Here is an 18280-nt window from a genome sequence, read left to right as displayed (position 1 = left end):
CTTCATCTTCATCTCCATCTCCAGGGAGAACAAAGTTTGTTGCTTCTTTGCAGGGGAAAAAGGGTGCAGCAGAGTTGCACACACACAAACCTGTGGCTGCGCTATGAAGCCTCTGAGCTGAGCTCGGGGGAAGATTAACTCCCAACACTTCAGCCACAGGTTAACTCCTCATGGGGGGAACATGAAGTTAAAGGAGACCACAGCAACTTTGAGGAGAACTCTCTGGAGAGGCTGACGCACACGTGCAGCAGCAGGAGTCATTTTGCGGGGGTGTTTCATTACTTTACATTTAAATTTGTGTCCTTGTTACTGTAACATTTTACAGTAAAATACTATACACAGACAACTGTTTACTAGGGATGAGTCGATATGACACTCAGTATCATTCCAATACTCGACTGGATCAGATATTGGACTGATAAAAATGTAAAAGCCGATACAATCCAAAAAAATAAAATAAAAATGAGACTGTAAAAATGTAAAACTAAGAAACAGCATTTTAGCCGAGTCATGTTTGTTTGTTCTTTAAAGGGAGAAGAATATTTGTTACACTGAAATGACATGACTCAGCACAAATTTGTTATTAACAGCTAAAATATCCAAAATAACTGCATCAGACTGATATCTGTATCTGCAGATAATCAGGTTTGCGATATTGGTAACTGTATAGGACACAAAAAGGTCATATTTCACTGTGATTTAGCAATAGCATTTCCCTGTAAAAATGAAGTACAGTGAAAATCGTATTTGAATTTCCTGTTGTAACCCACACCCATAGTCATTTCACAAGAAAACACAACAGTACAGAAGCTGTGATTTGTCCCAATCGAAGCCAGTAAAACAATGATCTGTGAAATCCTTGAAATTATTTACAGTGAAAGGTTAAAAAGGAAAGCAGAAGGGGCTAAAAAATCAGTGCAACCAGGAATTGTGCAAATTGATAGCAATGAATAAAATTGTATCCGTTAGTCCCGAGTCTGGACAGCACGTGCATCTCTGTGCACAAGTGAATGATCACAGTTACGCACTTGCTGCGTTTGAATAAAGACGAGACACACTTTCGTCCCGTTTTTCATATTCAGCTGAAGCAGCAGGAGAACAGGTACACCTGCCTCCGTGCACTTTTACGCACTGTGCACACACTCCAGTTAATTTACGGACTTTTTGTTGGACGAGGCGAACCGGCTCTCATAATATGTCGACAGGGTTCTGCTTGAAGAATTAGAAAAATGCGACTTTGAGATGGTGACGTGAGCAGCAAATGTAAAACCAATCCTAACCTTAACCATCAGAACTAAATGCCTAACCCTAACCTAACCCTAAAGCCAGGTATTGACCCCCAAAAGCCCTTTACAGATATGAAGAGCAGCCAAAGTGTCCGTATTTTCCCCAAATGTCCTCACTCCCTTAGGGTTATAAGTTTTGTGGTCCTCACAAAGATACACACGCGCACACACACACACACACACGCACACAGACTGTTTAGGTCACGCTTAGGTCACAACAAGCATGAATGGTTGTTGTGACCTGCCTCCCTGACTCTATAGCACTCCCTGCTGGATAAAATTGCTAAACTCCCCCTCCCACTGAATGCTTTTATACTTTCCATAAAAGTCTGGATATTTGCATTTTTATTTACTTTCACTCCGGTTGGCAGACTCCATTTAAATGCAGAGGTCATAGTTTCCTGTAGGCAGAAAGTGTTTGGTCATTATAAACTGTTTAATTATTCTAGTCACATTCCAGTTTTTTACATCTACATTCCTCAGATTTGATATTCACTAGAATTATAATCTGACCGTGTTGTTGTTGTCAGACGTGGCCAGTAGGTGGTGATCTTTGCACATCATCGCCCCACACTGTGCTATCAACGCCCTCTAATCAACATTGATGATGCTTGTGATGTTGTTTCCTGCTTCAGTTCAAGTGAGAACTAGTAGTAGAACTGGTAGATGAAGTGTTTGCCAGATAACAACAGTCGAGGACATGGATGCAGGGTCTGACAGAGCGAGCTGCACCTTCACTTCAAAGGGTTTCAGACAAACTACAAAGTCTGAAAATAGCAGAAAATCCTTCACTTCTTGTGGAAACGATGTGGACTTTGCAGGACAGACAGCTTAGACGTCTATATTTATCTATATCTTCATTTCTTTATGTATATTAATTGCATGTGGACATGCATCTTTTTTTGTCCGTCACATATCCCTGTCTGTTGACCAGTGCTGAATCTGAAACCAATGCTGTTGGCATGTTTTTAAAGATGAAAACGGGTTCAATTGCTGCTCATGGTAACTAAATGTCATTCTACTTTCACACTTGGTTTAAGACAGGAACTAAAAGTGCGAAAAGGCAGAGGGTGAAAAACCACAGCAAGGCAGGAAGTTAAAGTAAATGTGCAATTTTACATTTGGCATTCACATTAAATGTTAAAATAATACAAATAAAATCATTTAACAAATAAACCTGACACAGTATATGCATGTCATGTGTGATAAAGATGGCTATACTCTCATGTGTGGAAGTAAATGTAATAAAAACATGTAAAACAGTGCAAATAAAGATATCAAAATGAAACCCCTTATGATTGACTGGATTCATCCGTGTATTTACATGATCTCTGCAGAGTCCAAACATTCAGCTTCCCCACCGACTTTTTCTTGAAGACCTGATACGAATAAGCTGAAATGAAAGAGACAAAAACAACACAATAAATCAGTTCAGATTTCTTCATTTTCGGAAAAAAAAAAGTCCACCTACAGAGGAAACAAAAATCCATAACGGTAGAAAAGATGTTGCTGTTCAAGGAAACAGTAACTCAGAGCAGGTTCATCTTCCTACAGTCTGTCCACAAACAGCATTACCAGAAATGTTAAATTTCCACTCATGACAAACATGCACAGGATGCAGAGTATATATATATATATATATATATATATATACACACACATATACATATATACATAAACATATATATGTACATAAACATATATACACTGTTAGAAATGTTCCTGTAAAAAAACAGTAAAGAACTGGCAGCTGGGTTGCCATTATGTTATTGTAAAAAAATTTTTTTTACTGTCTGTTTTGTCCTGTAAATGAAAAATACAGTGTAAACTGATATTTAAAATGACTTTCACTGTATTTTACAATGAAATGACTATTTATGATTGCACCGAGTTAAAGGCACTGTTGTAAAGAAAAACATGTTACATGTCATTGACTTTAGGTTTCACAAAATCTCTGTTTGAAACTGGCCACAAGCACAGAAGGCAAACCATTGTTGGGCCCAGCCATAATAAAATTAACCTACTGATTTTTCAATCATGTGATTAAAATGTAAGAGAAAAAGCAGCTTCTTATTGCACTTTACTTTTATTTGAATGTTAAGATGACATGTAAAAACTTCACATGCTGAACAAATTGAATGTTAAAAACAGTATTACGAACATATATACAATATATTACATAATTAACATTATTACGAAAATATGCCGAATATTATGATGGGAAATTTCAAGTCATTCCAAGATATTTTTTGTCTTTGAGAAGAAAGTCAGTTCACTGTCAAAGTGCATCAGGGCAAATGGATAATTTCATGAATTTCAAAAATTCATTAAAATTATTCCTTAAGAGGTTTCCAAATATTTTCAAAGGATACTTGTTCAGGGCAATGCCGACTATTATGATGGTAAATTTCAAGTCATTCCGAGATTCTTTTGTTTTTGCGACTAAAGTCAGCTCACTGTCAAAGTGCATCAGGGCAAATGGATCATTTCATGAATTTCAAAAATTCATTAAAATTATATATTAAGAGCTTTGCAAATATTTTCGACGGATTCTTGTTCAGGGCGATGCCCACAATCATGATGGAAAATGTCCAATCATTCCGAGATACTTTTTGTTTTTATGAAGAAAGTCAGCTCACTGTCAAAGTGCATCAGGGCAAAAGGATAATTTCCTGAATTTCAAAAATTCATTAAAATTATTCCTTAAGAGGTTTTCAAATATTTTCAACGGATCCTTGTTCAGGGTGATGCCGACTATTATGATGGTGAATTTCAAGTCATTCCGAGATACTTTTTGTTTTTGAGCCTAAAGTCAGATCACTTTCAAAGGGCAAATGGATCATTTCATGAATTTCAAAAATTCATTAAAATTATCAAACTGATCATTTGAGTAACAAAGATTTACAGTTGCTTAACATTTGGAAAATAAGATGGTATTTTCTAATACTTATGTCGTCATTTTCTTTTATTCAAATGAATAGTATTAACTTAGAAAATCACTATATATGTATATATGACAGTGAATTACATCACACTGTTGCGATTGGTTCAACAAAGACAATAGAGTCAGTTCCTTCTCAGCTAAGAGTCTCTTCACCATTATGCTACTTTTGGTGTTCCTCAAGGTTCCAGTTTGGTAACTATTCAATTCTAATGCACATGCTTCCACAGAAGGATGTGTAAACAAGAGGACTAAAATAGGTCATTGCACATCTGTGGGTAAACCACCACAGTAAAAATACTGAATTGTCATCATTTCTTAAGAACTGACACAGATCCTATTCTCGCTCTCTCCCGCTCATTGGTGAGAACATTATGTTTGTTTGTTTTTTAAGCAAACCCAACTCATATGTTGCCTCTGGCAATGGATATTATTACTGAGCACAGTTTTGATGCATTGGCCTGTACAAAACTGATGATATAAGTTAAGATGTAAACTAACACAGCACCACAAGAGTCTGAACATCTGTTTTGAAACCTCCAGAATCATGAGTTGGGAGACACCACTTTGACGTTACTCAAGCGCAAGTTCAAAGATGCCCGTCACCTGCAACCAGACACGTGTCTGACATCATGTTGTATTCACACTTAAATTGGAGGTCGAGACCATTAACTGATCACAAAGATGTTTACTCACATTTCAAGTGAAGTGAGAAGGTAGGTTTAATTTCCCCATAGACTTCCATTCAAACAGAGCTGCCCCCTGATGGCTATATACTAATACTAAATGTATAAATAGATAATATTATAGAAATAAATAAATAAACATGGACGTGAACAATGGTGAAAACCTAAGTGGAAAATGTCCCACAATGCAATACAATGCAAAAACAGTAGTTTTCGGTATGAATGTGCAGCAGAGTTCGCTTGTCTACGACACAGGAGCATGAAATCATATTAACAGCATCAATCTAGATCTTTTTTTATTTTTATTGTCTTCATCAAGAGGCCACTAGCAGAAGAAAGTACATATGCTAATAAAAAACATAATTAATTTTGTCACAAGTTTTAGAAGAGAACTAATAAATAAGAACAGTTTTTGCTTTTTCACATCCAGATCCCTGAAATAACTTCATCAGTTTCCTGAAAGAACCCGTTTTTCAGTGTGTGAAGATAAAAAAAAAGTTTATTTACCCAAATGCTGATCAGAGATAAAGCAATTTTGAGGAGCCCCATTGCCACATAGCCGATGACGGTCCACATGAGTGGCAGGTCCTGGGCTTGCATGGGACATGTTACCGTGGACCGACTTATATTCTGCACAGTTGTCACTGATGTCGCGACAGTCTGAGTCACACACTCTGTGATTAAAAAACAAAAAGACAAAAGACGAAATCGGTGCGATTTTCCGGTCCAAACTATACATGTCTTACCACAATGATCCACATTAATCAGAACATTTTCAAAGATTTATTCAACAAGAGATGAGGGTAAATGTGTAAGCATGAAATGGAAGTAAAACTCGTTATATACAGAAAAAAATAGAGAAAGCTTAAGATTTAGGCCAGAGAGGAAAATGCATGTGTTTGAGGAGATCATCTTAAAGTCTATGTTTCCTGCTCTTTCATGTGGCCTCTGTGGCTTTGCTGCAGATGCAGAAATGATGAGAACTCAGACATTTTGTCAAAGTTTGAGACATTTGTCAGATTACGGCACTTGTGAAGCAAAATGCAAGCTATGCAAGTTAGAACATTAGAAATAATGGACTGTGGAGTAAAGACTGAACATCATTTCTCTCCAGTCTCATTTTTCAGGACTTTTATTAGGTGTTTTTTTTCTCAAAAAAACACGCAGGAAAGCTCTGCCACTAAAGTAAAAAAAAAAATCCTAAACAAGTAGAAATGAAGCAGCGAAAGTAGAACAGAAAGAAGAACAGACTCCTGCTCTGAGGCTGCAGGTGACACTGATGAAGAGCGAGAGGGCAGAACTGCAGCTAAACCCGCTACGAGTTTGTGAACTCTGTCGTTAAACTGCAATTTAAAATGGTGAAAAATGTTGCCTCTCTACCATTTTTATTGAGCATGTCTGTTGATACTTGAGGGTTTACATTAATATTATGTACAAACATTGATGAACACCTACTTTTGGTCCCAATTACCTGGTCCCCACTAAAAAGTGCATGCGTGTTCTTGTATGGGTATCTTTGTGAGGACCAACTAATCTATAAACCGTAGGTAGTGAAGACAGCTGCTCATGCATCGTGTCTAAGAGTGTCCTCAGTTTGAATGCTGTCCAAACATCCAGTGGATACGACCCCAGTGTCTTACTGAGAGCAGAGAATGTTGGATTTAACATGATTTCAAACCAAATTTTTTAATTTATCTTTTTTTTTTTTTATCATTCAGATATGGAAAGTTGGTGAGTAACACAGTTTCCTGCGCAGTGAAAACAAGTTTTTATTTTTATTTTAAACACTTAAAACCTCGATGAAAACAGATTGCACTGACGTTCAAATTTAGCGCATCTTCAATGGTGTGCACGGCGTTTCAACACCACAACAGTCATGATGAAAACAATCTGTCTCACATGTAGCCGACCACAAACGTTCCATTTAGCATCAGAAATCAGGAGTTAAAGATGAAAGATGAGAAAATTCTGGGCAATTTTAATTTATGCTATATTTAATTTCAATTGTCAATGTCAATTCTATTTATCTTCATGCAAACTTAATATGATATTTCATATTTTCTCATGTTTTTTTCTAAATCATGCTTTTATTTAGATTTTCCCATAGCTGCTTCAACAGGGAAATGGAACACGAGTGCTTAAATCACTGCACCGGTGTTCAGTGTCCCGTACAATTGATTTTAAAACTTTGCCTATTTTTGGAGCGGAACCTACCATTTTTCTGACCTTCTTCAGTTTTATGAAGCTCTCAGGTGACCAGGTGTTGGTCTGAGTCAGAACAAAGTATGGAGAAGCCAAACTGAGGTCTACTTCTGCTTTAGACTCTTTTGAATCAGATCCTAAAACTGTGTTGTGTGCCAGAGCAGTGTGTCATCAATTTACTTTGGAAAGTGTGATTGCTGTGTGTATTCTTTTTATCTTACAACGTCAATGTCGTTTTAAGTTTTAAGTCGTTTTTATTGCCATGTCCTTTTATAAAGCTTTTTAATTGGTTTTCTTTAAAGCACTTTGGATTAGCACAGCGCATAAAAAGTGCCACAGAAATAAAATGGCTCTGCCTCTATCTGGTTTTATGATCACACTGAACTGTGGCTCAGTGACTCAGCAACAGATGCTGCAGTGATTGACAGAAATTAAAAATCATAGCTTACCACGAACTGTCAGGTTGACTTCAGAATACAGATTTTCATGTCCAATATTTGCCATGACGGTACAATCGTAGGTGCCTGAATCCTCCGGCTTCACGCTGAAAAGCAACAAGCTGAATTTCTCTCCAAACTTTACTCTGGCGTTTTCTTTCGTATTCAGGCTTTGACCATTTCTTTTCCTGATGAGGCCATATTTCTCTTGGTCCTTGCCCTATATGAAGAAGCCAGAAAAAAAGAAGCAGGAACTATTTTGATATTGTAGACATTTTTAATATAATATAAATCTATTCAACTGTCTTCATCACAGTTTAGATTTAGCTAAAATGTGTCTGACCTTGTACCATATCACCGAGAGGTAATCCATGCGGTCAATATCGTTGTGCGGACACTTGAGTGTGACATCGTCATTGCAGTCAGCTTCTATTGCTCCCTGACTCTGGGTTGTGTAATGCACCAACAGCAGCTGAGAACATACACACACACATTCAGACTCCACTTTATTAGGTACACCTACCTAAAACGACAACATATCAAAGTATTAACATTCACTGTTTTTGTTGCCTTATACCTGATAAATTATTTTTTATTATTACTTTGTCCAAAGTCTCATCTCTGTGTAAATGTTTTGACAGCACATCTTTAAGAAATATCCTCATAAATCAAGACATTAACAATTCTAGTTATTATGTACATGGTCTACATAATAAACTGTGTGCACAACATCAATAAACACACAGTAGATGTTGTGGTCATGTGGCTGATCTTATCAGTAAACCACTGATGTAATGCTATGAGTTTCACTGTATTCGCATTAAAAAGAAACATTTTCTCACCTCGATGAAGAAAATCACCTGAAGCATCTTTTACTTTTCCTCTGGCCCTGGAGTTAACTGTGACAACTTTTGCAATGTCTCTCTTTTTTTTTACCTCAGTTTCCTGTAAAAGAAACTGAAGGTGTTTCTGGGAGGCATCGGTGAGAACATGCGCCACCCGGTGGTGGTGGTGGTTGAGAACACTGCATCATCACTGAGTCATGACTGGAATTCTCTTGTGACTCATTTCTTACACAGAACAACAGAATTTCCTGAACACCCACTGTTCACTTTAGAGCTTTGCAGCCCCCATTTGTGAAAAACAGGATTAATGTAGTTTTACAAAGGCAGCTTAAAGAGTAAATTAAAGGGGCAATCATGCTAATATGTGCACAGAAATGCTACTTTTCTTTTAGGCTGTGGAGGAAGATTTTCAAGCGACAGAGCATCAATTAACTTGTGTAAGCTTAAGTTTATTGAAATTTAAAGTGTAGTATCCCCATAAGCACGGTCTCAAAACACTGTAGACAGAAACACCCTATGACATCATGAGCAACCACATAAGTACAATGTATGTGGATTCACAGATTCAAATAACAATAAGTTAAAGTCAAATTCATGGGTTATTGGGTCGGCCATAGTGTTTTGAAAAGAGGAAGGTTTTTAGTTTGCTTTTAAAAATACTTGAGTAAAAAGAGAATATTGATTCTGTTTTTGAAATACACTACCGTTCAAAAGTTTGGTGTTTTCCATTAAAACTCACACTTTTATTCATCAAAAGAGTTGCACAATAAATAGAAAATATAGTCAAGACATTGACAAGATTAGAAATAATGATTATTATTCCAAATTTTGTCCTTCAAACTCTGCTTTCAGCTGTGCTAACATCAAGGGTTTTCAAATTTTTTCAAACAGCCTTCTAACAGCCTTCTAACGCGATTATCAAACACAATGTACCATTAGAACACTGGAAATGGGCCTCTTTAAAAACCAGACGTTTGCAGCTAGAATAGTCGTCGTACCACATTAACAACACATACAGTGCATTTCTGATTCATTAAATGTTATATTCATTGAAAAAAAGTGATTATCCTTCAAAAATAAGTGCAAACTTTACAACAGCAGTGTATTTAGATATGAGATTTCTAATGGTTTAAATTTACAGTAGGCTGGATTATTTTTTTTTTTTTACTTTGTTGGGTCAGTGAGATGTTCCTCCAAGAGGCTCACATTACACACACTCACACACACACACACACACACACACACACACACACACACTCTCACACAGTTATGAGGCTGGCTCATCCTGTTGTTTTCATCTCAGGGAACTCCCCATTGTCTCCCTTCAAGCATATTATTTGTATGTGTCGCTCTTGTTGACAAAGGAGGTCGATATATGTTATTAATAGTAGCAGACTGTCTTTATGGAAGAGGAAAGAGTGAGGTCTTTGGATTCCACCATCTGCATTAAACAATGCGGCGTTCAGCAGCTGCTGGCACAGCGAGCTCGACATAGAATTTTACTGATGTTACAACTGAGCATCAGTGGAAATGAGGATTTTTTTTTTCTTTTTCCCTTTAGTCGCTTCCTATTGGACACCGGTGCCTGCAGCTGTGAGCGGTCTTTAAGATTTATGACAGGGAGTCAGCTCAGCATGAAAAATAAATGGCACATACAAAAGCATGATACTCCACATTCTTGAAATATCTCAGTTGTTGGTCAGCACAGGTGTGTTTGTGTGAGACTCGAGCACCAGGGAGTTTACATTTATACATACAACGTGTTAAAACGTGGCATTAAACTTGTGTGTGGGACAAAAACTGCTGAAACTCAAGAGTTGTGATTCTCTGAAGGGTTTAAATGTGGGTGCAAAAGTGGGAGCGAGTGCACATGCATGGGTGTTTGAGTAGCGCTCTCAGCGCTGCAGCCGAAGGGTGTTGCACGCCACAGTGAATCCCCGAGGTTGTTAGCACGCCCAGCTGCTTGTGCTGGCCTCCATGTTTCTGTCAGCGAGGTTGTTCAGCACACTCTTTAGCCTCTGATTGAGGAAATCCTCTGACTGTTTGCTCTGTAGGCCCGAAATGAAAGGTCCCAATGGTTCCGCCGTCCCCTCCCCACAGGCCCTGTACGCAGACACTTTCCCATGAAGACTCAACATGTTTACTGGGGTTTGACAGATATATAGCTTATCTTTTTGATCCACCCACAACAATACCTATGTTCCAGTGCGAGAGAGAGCTGGCTGTTTGTAAAATAGTAATTAAAAAAAGAAGATCTACAAACTGCAATCTTAATCTCTAAAGAAAATACATTTATCTCAGTTTGCATATGATATGGTTGAACAAGGATTTGAGTGTCTTGCTGTGAGGCAACAGTGCTAGCCACTACAACCCCATGTGGCCCAAGTTGCATTTATTTGCTAATGAATGCATCAAAGGGTTATAGTTATAGTTAGTGGGTTTTTAGTTATATTGTGTTAATATTGTGTTGGTTTGGTATTTATGTAGCGCTTTTCCAGTCTTGATGACCACTCAAAGCTGCTGTACACTACAGTTACCATTCACACCCATTCACACCCATTCACACCCATTCACTTACACTTTCATACATTTTTCTATCACTTATCTTTCGAACCCACAACCTTCGAGTTGAAAGACGACTCGCTCTCCCACTGAGCCACCGTTGCCCCGTCGTCGTTGTATTAATACCAGAGACTGAGATGTTATTTGAACTGTGTGACATTAGTGTATTTTTCTTGGTAAATATACTGCAGTAAAGAATCTGGATCAGTTTTTTGGTAACACTTTAGATTAAGGAACACATATTCCAAATTAAGTAGGTGCTTACGAACATATATAAGTAAGTTTATTAGTAATTATTTAGCACGACCTTATATAACCTTATTCTACCTCTATTACGGCATGAATTAAGATTTTCCCTACATAAGGTGTTAATATGTGCTTAATATTTACTAATAAAGGGCCAGTATGCAACATACATGCATGTTAGTAAACACAGAGTTAATGGTGAATATGTGTTCCTTAATATAAAGTGTTACCAAGTATTCACACTAAACAGAGAAAACAACTAGAGTGTGGAGGACACAACCTGGACACACAGGAGGTCGAACTCGGATTCAAGCCGGTGACCGTCTTGCTGTGAGGTAACAGTGCTAACCACTACAACCCCATGTGACCCTAATTGCATTTATTTGTTAATGGATGGTGTCATAGGGTTATAAAATATGGTGGGTTTTTAGTTTGACTTTTTTAACATTAATATAGTAATACTAGAGAAGGACTATGTGACATTAGTGTCTTTTTCTTGGTGATTTTACGACAGTAAAAGATCTGGATCAGTCTGATATAGCACAACATGAGCCTGATTTCAGTGTGTTGTCAAACATACTACAGAGGACGAGTTTTGTTTTTTTATACATTTACTCAGAAGGGTGTGGTTTGCTCCGACTTTGTTTTTGAAATCTGTCAATGACTGTAAGTGCCTGACATGATTCCTGTCTTTGTGGAGAAGTCGTGGCTGCAGAGCTGCATCACGGCTGCCTGTTCAATTGTTTTTTTAAAGGAAGCAGCAACACCTTCAAGTCTGCGCGGCTGGATTCTCACCTCTGGGCTTTGGCAGGCTGCTGGATTTGCCCGAGCCTGCATGCAGCAGAGGCAGAACAGAGCCGTGTTACCACTGATCTGTATTGTTCCCCTGATTTCTTCTCTGGGATTTCCTCTCACCAGCTCCACACGCCCACAGCCTCCTATTTACCGCACGGCTCTCCATCATCCTCCCTCTGTCTGGAGGCCTTGCCAAACTCTCTGACACATGAAAAACAATTGTTCCTATGCATGTTTGAGGAGATATGATCGACCCCTCAGACAGACTTCTCTCCCCCACAGAAGCTCGGGCCGACGGTCGTGCAGACAGACTTCCTCCTCCTTCTCCTCTTTTTTTTTTGGAAAAGTCATGTTCAGTAAAATCAGAAACGAGGTTTCTGAGTCTCGAGCCACAAAAGTGACTCAGAATCATTAATTTCTTTTGACATGCAGGTGGAGCGGGGGGGGGGGGGCATCTCCCCAGCCGCTGAGTGTTTGAAACATGCTGAAACAGACTCTGAGAGAGCAAAAGCTATTAAAATATTACCATGTGCAGGTTTGTTTCTAACAAGAGCTCTCTGGCACGACTACAAAATCTCGCAGATAAGCACTCATGTGGGAATCGGGCCCTGTGCTCCCAGATGATGCTGAAAAAACGCTTTACATCCTGCCCCCTTTCTGGATCATCTATTTTAGTGATTTTTTTTTCCTCCTGTGGAAAATAGAGGACCATGTTTGACTGAACAGTTTGATTGGTGTTTCTGTTTTTAATGCATCATCTCGTCCCATAATGTTAATTAATGCATCACTGTGAAACGTTTATACATGGATTAAAATTAAATTACAGTCAATAAAAACACTGAGCTTCTCAATGAGACATTTGACAATGCTTTAGGTTTTATTGTGCAAGTGCAGTCATGTTGTATTTAATGATGTAGCATTAAAATGTGATTCTATTTAATCTGTTTTAGCGTCTAATGCTAAAAAATTGCTGGGCTAGAAAATACTACACGGGTTGTTTTCATCCGTGTTGCCACAGTTTGAGTTTGTGTTTTATAACATGAGTGGGTGAAACTCATTTTGGGTGACCAGGTTGTGACTGTTTTGACTCCCTTGTTTATGTTTAATCAGCTTAGAGAGGGAACAGAGGGATTTTATTAAAAGGTCAGGTTCCTTCAAGTTCACTGTCCAGCAGCTTATGTAAGGTTGTAACAGTGTGTTCCACTGAGACCAAGTCCAGATTTTCCTTGAGCCAGTTCTCCACAGTTGGACTTCCTCACTGAATAAGTACAGTCCTCTTAGAATATGGACTTTTTAGAAATTGTTCCTCTTTCCAAAAATTGTACCATCACTCTATGAAGAGTGGCAATTATTAATATGTGTTATATTCCAGATTTTTATGTGGAAGTTGATAAAGTGACTTTTTGTAACACTAACCCTTTGATGTTTTATTTATTTACAATTTAAATACTAACTACATTGAACTTAACTATGGTTCTGCTGCACACACACTCATCGTCTAATTACACAATCACAATAATTAAGTAATAATAATACACAAAGATAACACAGTCGTCTACTAATTAATGACTAATTAATAGTGTTTTTTGCAAAAGTCTTCTTGGGTCACCATTAGGTTTGATGTTTTGATAATGCTACAGTGACGATACAGTATCATTATTTATAAATCACTTTATTGAAGTTTTAAAATGACAAATTCTCCAGGGGGAAAAAAAACAGCTTCAACAGGTTAAAGTGTCACATATTTATTGTAACAACCTCAGCTCCTACCCTTAAAATGTCAAGCCAACTTAACATACCGTTAAATTATTATTTTTGTCAAAAATGATTGTTTGTAACCCGTCTCCCAAAACTGTAACATTTACTATGATGTGCACTGTTGACCTTCAGGCCAGATCACCTTTGGAAAAGAGAGAGTTCAATCTCAAATTTTTTTTTTATCGGGTTAAATAAAAATAAAACAGTGGGAAACCAGAATAATGTTAGTACCTAAACCTGTTTGTCCTACTATAAGAGTATAACAACACATTTCTGTTGTGTAAAACCAGTCATTTTTATTGTGCAGGAGAAAAAAAAGTTTCTCTTTTTCTCTCTTTACTTTGCTTCATGATTTTTTTATGTGAAATTCCACGCGGTGACAGTGAAATATAACAGACAGAAAATAAAGAAGTATCGATATCAGCGTGTTTTCCCCCTTTCACAACACAACAGACCTCAGACTATAAAGGTCATTTTTCATCTCAGGTCACAACTGGCAGGAGGAGGTGGAACGGCCGTCTAGCTTCATTTCATCTCCGCTGAAATTCTTCCTGTTGGAAATCTCTGCTGGGATTAAGAGACACGAGTGTCCGCAGAAGAGGGGGGAAAACTCACCAAAGTGAAGTAGTAAAATCTCGGCAGTGGTCCCCAGGTGTGTCCTCGCCTGTCAGACATGTTAAACAGATCCACGCTGACCTTATTTGCTGCCTTTACTTTCCCACCACATCTCCTCTGATGCTCTGTGTCATCAATTTATCACCTGTCACCATGGAGGGCGGGGAGGGAAAAAGTCTCCTTCCGATTTTGTTGAAAACTTGCTGCTTTGGTTCGCTCGCTCTGAGAAGCAACACCGGAGAGATGTACATCTGGGTCCCAGCACTGGATGATGTCAAGACTGGCGCTGACCCAAAGCCCGCCGCACAGAGAGTTCCTCAGAGAGGTCGGTGGGGCGTTGTTTTTCCTTCCTGTGCCTCCGTGACATCTTCCTGCCGGGGGGAGCCTCGGGGAGCCATTTGGGGAGGCCCGGGCCATGAGCATGGAGAACTTGGCACAGCAAATTCCAATTAGCCTGACAGTGCAGGTGGGGGAGAGAAGAGGGGGATGCACTAACCCCCCAGCATGCACCTTTAAATTTCTCTTTCCATGCAGCCACGTGTGTCTCTGGGGAGCATTGCGCCGTCATCTTTAGGACAAGGTTTGCGGTATGATTCAGAGCGATGCTAGACAAGAACTCGGGTTCAGCCGTCTGAGCCACAATCTGCCTTTTAGAGCCATCACCAAAGCTGCTTTTTCATAGAATGAAGAAGAGAGAGACTCCTCTGCCAGTTCCATGAAAGCTAAAGGTGCAGTGTGTGTTTTTTGTTGTTGTTTGTGTTATAATTCTGCCTCCGTTTGGTCTTTGTGAACAGACACGACGTACTGTTATTCGTTTGCTGCGACAGACGGAGCAATACCATCAGCACTGACTTCTGAAGCATTTCAGGGACACTTGTCGCAGGGGTGTTTTCACCCGTTTCCCTTCACTAACACAATCTGTGTTTAAATAAAATGAATCACATCCTGTGTGCAGTGTGGGAATGTCACCAGGAGGCACTGATAAAGACAAAGAGGCTTAATAAACATTGTGCTTATTAAGTTTTGACAATCATTGGAATTTGTAAATATATCTAAAATATACAATAATTACTCATCATATAGTGATCGTAAGAACCTGAGTCTTCTGATGACTACAAGTCAACAGGGTTTCCCTTCTGTGCTCCACCATAACCTTCGACCTCTCACCCATCTCTCCCTGCCCATTGGGCCGACAGCGATGATTTATCCCCCTGACATACCAACAGCTGTGTTGGGGGCCTCCAAGCAGAGAGTGGGCTACTATTTGCCGTGACTAATCGATAACAGACTTCAAAAAAACACCAATCGTAAGATTTGGAGGAAGAAAATACAACGCGCAACAACACCAGAAAACCTGATCATTCTAAGGCTCTGAAGGCTCCATAAACAACATTACTGGAAACAATGGAAATGTGTGTGGGTGCAACGTCTTACCATAGAGACATTTTATCCCTCTACTTAAATGATAAGGCAAATCTACTGCATGGAAACTACTGTAGCACAGAGGAATACAATGTTTACTTGTGCTTTTAGTGGTTGAATAAAAAAAATTAGTTTCTACATAGAAACTGCAATGTTTTCCAAAGTGTGGTGCAGATGCTTGTTCAGCAAAAACAAGAGTCATTCACCAACTCCACAGCTCAACAAAAACAGGCATTTTATACTCATTTTGTACCCGAGTAAAATCAGTATTAAAACTAACAGGTGTGCTACTTTTTTCACATGAGGAAAAAAATACATTAACATCCCACTTTAGATTTTAAAAGGAATAAAAGGAACATATGCTTTTATTTTGATAAAATATATTTTTATTTTAAACTTTTGAAAAACAAACACACAAACAAACACAAAAAGGACAAAAACGCATAAGTTTCAAACAAATGCACTGCATCGAAAGTCTTATGCTTAGAGTTCTCAATCAAGTATAAATAGTTGTTTTCCTCCCTCTCCTTTTCTTCCATCACTTGATCCAGCATGTGTTCATACTGTGTGTGTGTGTGTGTCTTGTAAATCCAGCTTTGACTCTTCCCTGAGAAAGTCTTCGATTATTTTCAGGTTGCTGATGTTTCGCTGGTCTCCAGTCAGCGTCTCATTCGCAGTGGACCCAGTCCTCGTATTTTTAAACAGTCTTTCCCATCCTTTATCTGGAAAGCAAAGACACACGGCTCAGTTGCATACAGAGATTCAACAATAATACTTAACTTCAGTTTGGCACAAGGCCCAATTATTTTTTATTTTTAGTAGAAATAAATCATTCTCTACAAACAAATTACCCATTTTAAATCTTATCAATTTATAGGTTAAATTCATCTCCAAAAAGGTATTCAGCTGGAAATGATTGTCTCTTACATCATAGTTTTCCACAACAGCGAATAAAACCAACATTAGCGTGACTGTGAATTCACAGCTTGTGTCAGGACATGTGCAGTGCGTAAAAAGCAGTGCGTAAAAAGCACTTTTACGCACGCGTCCAGTAAAACTGACACGATTATAATTCAAAAAGACAAAGTCTGCGTATTATGCCGAGTTATTTCATTTTATGTGATATAATCAGAGAAAGTATGTCCGTGAAAATACGTTGCATTATTTACCCCTTTCCTCTGGTTGCTCAAGCAGAAGGTGCATATGCTGCGCGGCTGCTTTGCTCCGCTCTCTCCTTGCACATGGACCGCGCCGAGGCACGGCTGTCCGTCCGCGCAGGCGTCTCCGATGAGGAGCACGTTGGCCAGATGGGAGATGTAGCTCGATGCCAGGCGGAGAGTCTCAATTTTGGAGAGCTTTCTGTCCACTGGCTCAGTGGGTATGAGAGTCCGGAGCGCCGAGAAGGCGGTGTTGACGCTCTGCGTCCTGCCTCTCTCCCTGGCGTTGGCGGCGATCCTCTGCTTCACCACCACCGCGGGCTCTCCCTCCAGCTTGCGTGAAATCCTCCGGCGCTTTTCGCTGGAGTCGCAGGAGCTCTGTTCCGAGCTCCCGTCGCTCTCGCTGCGGTTTTCGTCGTCCTCGGACATGAGAGACAAGTCCGAGTAGATCAAGTGCGTCGCCACAGGCCGCAGCATGGCATAAGCCATCGTGAAGGAAGAGCAGTCCCAGTCCCAAATCCCCTGTCAGTCGGAGTATAGTCCGAAAAGAAGATGGGGGGGGGGGGGGAACAAGCCACACTCTCCGGGAAGCCTTTCTACATCTTAGTCCGGCGCAAAAGCTGAAAATAAACCGCCCGAGGGGGAAAAGTCTTCAATGCGCTGAGCGTGTTTTCTTGAGTCAGTTTTCACTGACCATTTTAAGGATGGACCATGAGTACCTGGTCAGCTGGGCTCTTATAGCTGGATGGGAGGAGCTGTAGCTGCACACAGTGTTACAGGAGCAGCTCGATAACTGCTGGAAACACTCGACAGCTCTCCCCAAATTGAATTAAATTGAATTGTTGCGTAAATCATTGTAAATATACAAAGTGTTGAATTGATGAATAAAGTCATAAAGCTTGAACTCACACACAAGTACACTTCAAGCTCTTAAAGCTTTTCTATTTATTTTATTAAAAAAAAAAAAAAAAAAAGTAAATTACTTTAAGGAACATGCTGTATGGATTATGGCTACATATCCTTTATCTAAATCGGTGCTTCTCAAACTTTTTATACCAAGTACCACCTGAGAAAAATGTTAAAATACAGACTTTTCACAGGAGGCAGATTTATTCCCAATAAGATAATTTGCTCTCTCATCATCATCCTCCTCTTCCTCACATATACTTCAGTCACAGGTACAGCAACAACCAACAAAAAAGTGAAATTAGATTAGATTAGACAGATAAGGTGGTATTTGCATTATTTTCTACGCAGTACCTCCAGAAGAAGCTTGTGTACCACTGGTGGTACACGTACCACAGTTTGAGAACCATGGATCTAAATGA

General features: G+C 39.2%; 1 protein-coding gene across 1 annotated transcript; it reads right to left on the bottom strand.

Moving 5' to 3' along the window:
• Positions 1-16324: 16324 nt before the first annotated feature.
• Positions 16325-17441, bottom strand: tcf15 (transcription factor 15; the record flags this gene model as incomplete). The annotated part of the gene is made up of 2 exons (XM_083895394.1): positions 16325-16517; positions 16965-17441. 2 exons carry the CDS (start codon positions 17439-17441, stop codon positions 16455-16457), a joined length of 540 nt encoding a protein of 179 aa, XP_083751520.1. The 3' UTR covers positions 16325-16454.
• Between the last annotated feature and the right edge of the window lie 839 nt (positions 17442-18280).

This window comes from Microchirus variegatus, assembly GCF_963457635.1.
Source record: "Microchirus variegatus genome assembly, chromosome: 9".
NCBI classification, from domain to species: Eukaryota; Metazoa; Chordata; class Actinopteri; order Pleuronectiformes; family Soleidae; genus Microchirus; species Microchirus variegatus.
Note: the sequence above shows the minus strand (reverse complement) of the source record. Positions and strands in the feature narration are given on the sequence as shown.